The sequence below is a fragment of the Pseudoliparis swirei genome, chromosome 18, assembly GCF_029220125.1.
Source record: "Pseudoliparis swirei isolate HS2019 ecotype Mariana Trench chromosome 18, NWPU_hadal_v1, whole genome shotgun sequence".
Lineage (NCBI taxonomy): Eukaryota > Metazoa > Chordata > Actinopteri > Perciformes > Liparidae > Pseudoliparis > Pseudoliparis swirei.
The window spans coordinates 5,691,639-5,701,088 of NC_079405.1; the positions used below are offsets into that span (position 1 = coordinate 5,691,639).

At 48.7% G+C, this 9,450-nt stretch overlaps 1 protein-coding gene across 2 annotated transcripts in view; it reads right to left on the reverse strand.

The window, feature by feature from the left end:
• LOC130208568 (membrane-associated guanylate kinase, WW and PDZ domain-containing protein 3-like) overlaps positions 1 to 6,891 on the reverse strand; it is a 137,872-nt gene extending 130,981 nt beyond the window's left edge. For both annotated transcript variants that reach the window (XM_056437770.1, XM_056437771.1), the window contains exon 1: positions 6,525 to 6,891. In XM_056437770.1, coding sequence (XP_056293745.1) covers positions 6,525 to 6,831 — 307 coding nt within the window. In that variant the 5' untranslated portion in view covers positions 6,832 to 6,891. The remainder of the gene's footprint in view (positions 1 to 6,524) is intronic.
• Between the last annotated feature and the right edge of the window lie 2,559 nt (positions 6,892 to 9,450).

Sequence of the window (9,450 nt, forward strand, 5' to 3'; positions counted from 1 at the left end):
CACGTTGGTTTTGTCGTCGCACTACCCCTCCTCCCACCGGCCCCCCACCTCCTCCTCCTCCTCCTCCTCATCCCCACCAAACACACTGCAGGGCATGAGGGAGAGACAGAGCTCCCCACAGGATGCTCGATGTCGGCAGCTCTGCTTTTCAATAGCTAAATAAATACAAAATGACGATGTCATCATTGCTGGTATGGAGATTTGATATCTTACTTTGTCAAAGACAAAAAGTAAGAGTTGTTTATGAAGCAGATCAACATGAAAATCAATAAAGGAAAATGAATCCTGAACTTTAGCAAATCATATTTTCCCACAAACTGTAATATGTATTTCAGGATTTTTCACAAGTGTGTGAGGCCAAAATATACGATTTAAGTTTGAATTTAAATTACGTGTCGAGCTGGACTTTTTGCACGGTGTACTCTTAGGATTGTGTGTGTGTGTGTGTGTGTGGTAAGGCAGGAGCAAGCCTGACAGCTGCCTCAGGCACACACACACACACACACACACACACACACACACAGGAGATGCTTGAATGGAGTCCCAGGGGACGAACAAGCTGTACGTCAACAACATGCTTTGTAGGATGATATAGCGAGAGCCCAAAAATACACAAAAGCATGAAGTGGCGACAAAAAGGGCCGAAAACGTGTGCATAGCAACCCTTCAACATATTAAAGTTCAAACCCGGAGTCGAGGGTTTATGATTTCCTGTCGTTGGCCAATGTTACAACATTATCAGGCGATAGTCACGTCCCTTTTTTGGCTGCTTTGCACAGAGTTAAGAGGGGGGGGGGGGGGCAGAAGTCAAGCTATCTCTCAAACCACTTAAATAACAATTTGCTGAAAAAGGTTATTATGGAATATTTGACCCGTGACGCGTCGCTCTAACTGCCCTCCGCGCCCCTTTAAGTACTTAACCGACACGGGCTGGATCTTTCCAACTGGGTTCGGTTCAGGGCGCGAGAGGCTGAGAGGGACGGGGAAGACACTAATTGCTAATCGTCACGCTCCGCCGCCGTGGCAACGGTTCTTGTGTTTTTCTCCGGCTCGACAGTATTCCTCAAGCGGGCGCCGGGCGGCACAAACAAACCCACGCCGGCTGGGCTGTGACATGGCGGTGTTAACAAAACAGGGAGGAGGGAGGGAGGGGAGGAGGGAGGGAGTGTTTGTGTTTGTGTTTCTCGGCGTTAACACGAGTGCGCTCGCCGACAAATGTGCAGCGAGGCGAGCGAATCGGCGCGCGCCCCTCCGGTGCGGAACAGGAAGTGATCGCCGTTCGGGTTCAATTACGTTTGATTTTTTGTGTGTGTGTGCGTAACTGAAATAAAGAGGTTCCGTTAGTGTCGAGGACACAAGGTGAAAACAAAAGGAAGACGCTAAATAACACGAACGGAGGGCTGCCGGGTGACCTCTGACCTCCACCGACGCTTTATCGACTCGCAACGGTAACTGCCGACGTAATATCCGCCTAAATGAAGGTTTCTGTTCCGTGATTATTTTTTTAGAATTGTGAACTCAAACCTAAAAACAACAGTGCCTTAAAGCAACAGTACGCTTTAATGAAAGCAGCGGCGGAGGAGGGCCCGACGCATCATGCTCCAGCTTTTATTGTTTTAATACGAGTGTCGAGTCGAGGTTTGCCATATACTCGGCGTTGTTAAATATTAACGAGGCGCCACGCCACCTCCGCTGTACCGTGTTTGCAGTCTTTGTATCTGCGTGTCTGTTTCTTTATCGGCTCGCCAGTTGGCACCGATGAGATTGCGATTTCCTTTTTTTTCTTCTCCTAAAGGGACACCCAGTTCTATTATCGTCAGGAGAGTTGTAGGCTGCGTACACACCGCAGTAATACGCACACAGTGCAATTAAGAAGTACAAAAGGAGGCCACGTGCGTAGCTCCGCAAGCCCTCGGAACTGTCAAGGATCCAATCGCAGCGCAGCGGGATCCGAGCCCGGAACGGAACGGAGAAAAACGGAAACACAGCAGACGTCTTTTTCAATCCTCGTGGGAAAAAGAAGAAGAAAAAAACCACCCGATGGTGAAATTATTCTGTTGTGAATTCCACATCAAAGAGGACCAAAGAGGACCAAAGAGGACCTGCGGGGCGTGACGGGGTTCAGCCGACAGTCAGGACCATCTCCGTGGCGATGGGGACGGATGTCTCAGAGTTATCTGACCCGTGGCTCTCCGGGCCCAATCCTCAATTTTTTCTTCGAGTTTCTTCTTCTTTTTCTTCTTCCCCTGCAGTCGACGACAAATCCCTTCTGGGCGACGAAGCATCCGTCGCCTGTCGAGAGGATGATTCCACTGAGAGCCACTTCCTGCTATGAGAGGTGCATTAATGTGATTAACCCACGCACACGACTGCCGTTTGATACGGGGGCTTAGGGGCTCATGTCACGCGCTATTCTTCTCTGTTGGCATGAGCCGCAGGTAATAGAAAACGCCGCGATGTGCGAGCGTGAGAAGGCAACTCAAGAGATGGAACTGAAAAAAAGGCAACGAAAAATGTAATTAATTGCAAATAACCACACGTATACAAATTATATTCCGCATCGGTTCTCCTGAGCAACGATACACGCGTCACGATACATCTCAATGAAATGATTTAAAAACGCAGTCATGCAGTTTGACTCTAAAAGTTCAAAAAGGTAAAGAAAAGGAGAAAAAAATAACTGCCTCTAATAAATCACAGGAAAAAAATGATGTATGCCTTTCTGCAGATTTAATATCTCCTCGTCAAATCACCGACAATCATGAATAAAGATAAAACGATGATCATCCTTTCGCCCCAGATCGCCTCCGAAAGGTGTTTTGAGTATTTCAAATAATGAGCGTGACCGTTAAACACACCTGCGACCACGGTTATATATGAATATATATATATATATATCTCATATTAAATATCATAAAAACAATTCCGACTGTCTGACTGAGCCCACGGGTGCACCGCGTGCTGCACGGAGGATTCATTTGATCCGAACGGCCACAGGTTGGAAGTACGCTTTGATTCCCGTGATTGGAGATGCAAAAAAACGTGAAGATGCACAAATGGGAAGAGCAGCGGGGGAAAGAAAATGGATTCTGGGACGCCGTTCACGAAGCTTTTCATCGGGCGTCTTTAGTACAGCGGCAGAAATAGATCCCGCTGCCGAGCGCGGAGCTTTTAATAGAGGCTTCTTCTTCCCGGCTCGATCAAAAGACGCCGAGCGATTCAGCGCCGTGAAGTCTCGGCATGGGCTTGGTGCAAAAACTTCTGCGCTCCGAAACAGGCACACACACACACACACACACACACACACACACACACACACACACACACACACACACACACACACACACACACACACACACACACACACACACACACACACACACACACACACACACACACACACACACACACACACACACACACACACACACACACACACACACACACACGACAAGAAAAAAGAGTACATGCAACGTATAAATATGCGAGGCTGTATCCATGGTAGACACAGAAAAGCCTCCTGGCAGCCCGGGGGGGGGGGGGGGGGGGGGATACGCCACGAGGCCGGAAGCAGAAGAAGAGGAAGCGAAGTGCTGTGTGCGACTCTTTCGAGCTCCTCATTCCCTTCGATCAATGGCTGAGATGGATAATAACCTCCATAGAGACTTGCATCTGACATGCTCTCTCTCTCTCTCTCTCTCTCTCTCTATATCTCTCTCTCTCTCCACGCCTCAAATCCCCCAATTCTGCGATTTATGCATCTCTGTACGCTCTCCCTCCTCTCTCCTCTCTCCTCTCTCCATCTCCTCCTTCCTCCCTCCTCTCTCCTCTCTCCATCTCCTCCTTCCTCTCTCCTCTCCCCTCTCTCCATCTCCTCCTTCCTCCTCTCTCCATCTCCATCTCCATCTCCTCCTTCCTCCCTCCTCTCTCCTCTCTCCTCTCTCCATCTCCTCCTTCCTCTCTCCTCTCCCCTCTCTCCATCTCCTCCTTCCTCTCTCCTCTCTCCATCTCCTCCTTCCTCCCTCCTCTCTCCATCTCCTCCTTCCTCCCTCCTCTCTCCTCTCTCCATCTCCTCCTTCCTCCCTCCTCTCCCCTCTCTCCATCTCCTCCTTCCTCTCTCCTCTCCCCTCTCTCCATCTCCTCCTTCCTCCTCTCTCCATCTCCATCTCCTCCTTCCTCTCTCCTCTCTCCTCTCTCCTCTCTCCATCTCCTCCTTCCTCTCTCCTCTCCCCTCTCTCCATCTCCTCCTTCCTCTCCCCTCTCCTCCTCCTCCTTCCTCTCCGCTCTCCATCTCCTCCTTCCTCTCTCCTCTCCCCTCTCTCCATCTCCTCCTTCCTCCTCTCTCCATCTCCATCTCCTCCTTCATCCCTCCTCCCTCCTCTCTCCATCTCCTCCTTCCTCTCTCCTCTCCCCTCTCTCCATCTTCTCCATCTCCTCCTTCCTCCCTCCTCTCCCCTCTCTCCATCTCCTCCCTCCTTCCTCTCTCCTCTCCCCTCTCTCCATCTCCTCCCTCCATCTCCTCTTTCCTCCCTCCTCTCTCCTCTCTCCATCTTCTCCATCTCCTCCTTCCTCCCTCCTCTACCCTCTCTCCATCTCCTCCCTCCTTCCTCTCTCCATCTCCTCCCTCCTCCCTCCTCTCCATCTCCTCTTTCCTCCCTCCTCTCTCCTCTCTCCATCTCCATCTCCTCCATCTCCTCCCTCCTCCCTCCTCTCTCCTCCTTCATCCCAGCCATCTGACAGACTCAGAGAGCCTGTCCGTCGCTGCCGGCCCACCGCCATGTCAGATTCCCGGGGCCTCCCGCTAACAGCTGATCCTGCAGGCCGCCTCCGCTGCCTCCATCAGCGTGGAGAGAAGAAATCCACTCGCTAACTCAATTATGCACGAGGTGTGAATTAAACATGAGGCCGTCATACAGGAACGTACACACACACACACACACACTATGTAATCATACAGTGTGTACCAACCCCATCTGTATGCGGGCGCCGGGGGGATCGGTCAGGCTGAAGAGCCGCTCTACGCCGGCTGCGACGTCACGTGTGTACACACACACACACACACACACACACACACACAACGGAAACACGACATGCAGGTCGAGGACAGACAGGTGAGAGGAGAGGAACACGGAGCGAGGAATGTTGCCACCCTCTCTAAAGAGAGCAAAGAGAAGAAACAAGCCTCATGTGGGAGTTAGGCCTGGAGCCAGAAGGCAGAGAGCGATTCTCTCCCCATCTGTATGCCTCCCTCTCTCTCCCTCTCTCTCCCTCTGTCTCCCTCTCACTCTCTCCCTCTCTCTCTCCCTATGTTTCTTTGTGTCTCTCTCTCTCTCGCTCGTTCTGCCATGCCCTTTATTAATCATCCTTGGTTAGTGGGGCAGAGAGCGTGGTGTTAGGAGCTCTGGGGAGTGTAGAGTTGGTACACACACACACACACACACACACTAATGGCACAGGACTTTAGATAGGCAAACAGTTCCCCTTTCATCTCTTGTTTGCGTACAAAAGGTATCAAAATCAATAACAGTTATACAGAATTTTTAAAAAACAATACAGGCTCCTGTATTGTGTGTATAGGCACGTGCCGCGCACACACACACACACGCACGCACACCTGATCTTGAGGGATCCTGGACTGATGTTCTGGGACTCAGCTGCTGCTGTGACCTTTTTTTTTTTTTTTTAACAGCCTCAGTTTTTGTGGAGACATTTCAGTCCCGGCATCCAAGCCCAGTGTGGCCATCTCCCTCACTCACACACACACACACACACACACACACATATACACACACACACAACTGTAGCTCCTCAGAGCCATTAAAACCCTTCACCTAAGCTCGGGCCAGAACCAGAACCAGCCCAGCAGCAGTAAGCCATCACAGCTGTTGGAGCTCATTATGTGTGTGTATGTGTATGTGTGTGTGTGTGTGTGGGGGGGGGGGGGTTGCAGCCAGCATCCTCGGAGAGCTGGATGCAGGGCGGTGTAGCACCGGGGGGGGGGGGGGGGGGTACAACAGTGCAGCGGAAACCACTCGAGCTTCTGCGGCCAATGGAGGACCAGTGGACGGAGTAATGGAGGATGTAATTAGGTCCCATTTCTATGCGAGTGCACTCAGCCTGGGAGGCTGGGCGGCGTGCCACCGTTACCATTATCACTGTTCGATCTCCCTGAGAAAGTGGTGAGAGATTTGTCCCAGTAGGTTAGATGTTTGGGTGGGGGGGGGGGGGGGGGAGACGACTGTAGGAGGTTTACAGTAATAGACACTTTATTCACCTTTTTTTTTTTTTTTTTTGATGATTTACATGAGACAGACTCAAATGATCTGATTTGATGTTTTTGATTTGAGGATGTTGGTCTCGACTTGATCACAGCCTGGTGCCAGTGACTCTGCATCGTGTATCATCGGGAGGGCGGCGTGGACGCCACATATCGAAATCTTACGAACAGAGCGCAGGTGACACAGCAGTGCGTGCGTGTGTGTGTGTGTGTGTGTGTGTGTGTAGGGGGGGATTTGGGGACGCACCTGGTTTCACCGTCTTCAAACGAACCGGCTCCCGAAAGTGTCGGATGACGGCCAGGGTGTCGCGGTTTGTAAGTCCACTGACGGGCGTCCCGTTGACCTCCAGCAGCACGTCCCCGTAGTAGGGCAGCTTCCCGACGTGACACACCAGCACGTCCAGCTTCATCTGGCCCAGGTGAGGGAACTGGCCCAGCTCCGCTCCGCCGAGGACCTCCACCACGGTGCCAAAGTCCCCCAAGTTGCCCCATGACACCGCGCACTCCACCACTTTGCCGGACCAGTGTTTCTTCTTCTTCAGCGTCCTGGACATAATTACTCCTTTTTTTTTCTTTCTTAAAAAAAAAAAATCTAACTGGTTCCCTCGGTTTGTTGTTAGATGGTCGCGAAGTGACGCGGCCTAATAAACCCTCCTGAGTGATTCTCTCGACCTGCTGCTGGGGATTTCATATTCCTGACATTTAGGAGGCCGATTTTTCACCCCGTGAATCCGCCGCTGAGGTGTGTCATCCCCGCGGGTCGGTGCGCGCAGTTTGCCCCGGTTAGGATAATTCCGTGCGCTCCTTGTGCGTAAAAACGAGGAGCGGCGAGATGGTAACAAAAAAAAACAAAAAAAGGGGGGTTGGGAGAGCAATACAGGTTCCACTCTCTTCAACCCTCCTCTGGAACTAAAAGCTTCGCCTCCTCTCCGGTGGGAGGTGGTGGGGGGGCGAGCCTCCCGGGGACCGAGCCAAAAATGTAAACAAGAGCGTATTATTACACTCACTCACTCACTCAGTCGGCGCCGGATCGCGGAGTGTGTGCCGCCGAGACGTTAGTGCGTCAACAAGAATAATCCCTCATATACCTGTGGGGCAGGCGGAGAGAATAGAACAGGCGGCACCGGCGATCACCGGTTGGCGGTTGCTGCGGTTGAGATCCAGCCCCGCGGTGACTGAGCCGAGAGACATCTGTGAGCGTTGTTTTGTGTCCGCTACAGGTTTGAACACACCTGGCACCGCCGGGAAAGAGACGCTGCCAAAAGGTCCCGGAACGCCCCTTTTCTTTACGCTCAGCGCGCAGCGGCGGCGGCAGCGGCGCCTTGAAGATACGCCTCACGCTGGCTCCATCCTCCGGTGTGCCGCGGTACTGAAGAACAAATAATAATCATAATCACACCGGACGAGTCCAGTGATGTTCACTGTAATTCATTGTCAATGTAGTTCCTGTTTAAAATAACCAAAAGCGTGTGTCTGCGATTATATATATATATGTATTTGTATATATATATATATATATATATATACATATGTACATATATATATATATATTTTAAGTATTGCATATCAGAATATACGTGGAACAAGTAAGACTAAATAAAAATACACAGAGCATGTAATCCTAATATTAAGCGTGCAGAACAAATGACACCTCATTAACACATTTAATGTGCACAGAGTGAGGTGAATACCTGCAGAGGACACTCATTTCGGTTGAACGCGCGTAGAATACGCGTCTCCACAGCGCCACCTAGTGACGTCATAGGAGAGCTCAATGGACTGCCCCGCACACAAGCCTGCATACCTACACACACCGTGGAGCTTGTCCAACCGCCATTGTCCGTGCGTGAGATCCGATGGTGTCACGCGTGAATTATTACGAGACAAGTAGCGTTAATGGATTTATTATCGTTTTACTATTTGTTTAAAAACATTTTTTTTAATGTATTTATTTCAATATATATATATATATATATATATATATATATATATATATATATATATTATTCATTTATTTTCACATTTAAATTTTTTTTAAAGATTTTTATTATTATTATCATTTAACTTTTTATTTATTTATGTAGTATTATTATCATTTGACTTTTTTTTTTTTTAAACAATATATATATATATATATTTATATATATTGTGCAGACCGACACGTGTCCTGGCCCGAGAGCAAGTATAAATAGAAGCGCTCCTTTGTCCTAATTTAACGACCCCAGAACCACGTGACCCTGAACTGAAGCGCTGTTAATTGCACGTTTTGTAAATGTCACTTCATTTGAGGAGATTACGGGAGGTTTTTCACAGCATGTTATAAATGATGCACCCCCCCCCCCCCAAAAAAAAGCCCCCGCACGGTCGCACCTTCTTCCGGTACAGCGTGATGGATTCTGACTATTTGGGCGTATTGACAGTCATACGTCATCGCCCTGGAGTCGAGTTAATTAAGTTCCCGAGAGCACGTTCGCGCGTGCGGGGGCGGGGGGGGACTCACTGTCTGTAGTATTAATGGAGGAGCAGCTGCAGCTCTCTGGCGGTGATGCGTTAGAGGTCCGTGGTTAAACACAGAGTTGCCGCTCCGGACGCACGCGCTGAATAATGCATCGCCTTCTGGAGGATGGGGAACAATGTATCGCGTCTTTGATGCGGATATAAAAACAAACCGATCCGATTCGACGGAGTTTCGTGTTTACAGGGACTTTTATTTAAAAATAGGTATGTTTATGATGATGGATCAACAGTTTAATATTTTTTCTGAAGGCCCAAATTCACTGTGTGCTTCTTCACGCGACTAAATCCAGATTAAAGATGGCTTGGCCTTTTAAATCGTTCTGTCGTCGTGGCCGGATGTCGTGTTGTGGTTATATAATTATATATATATATATTTATATATATTACATATAAAATATATACATTTAAATATGTATATATACACAAATCGAAATATTTATTTACATATAAATATATGTATATTTATATATAAATTATACATTCATTGATAAATATATATATATACAAATATGTATATTTATATATACATTAATTTATAAATATATATATTTTAAAAAACATGACTTAAAATGTGTCTCTGTGAGAACAATCAAGGAGAAACATACAATAATCCTATTTGGACTGCGTTGAGGCAGACACACACAATCCAAGCAGAG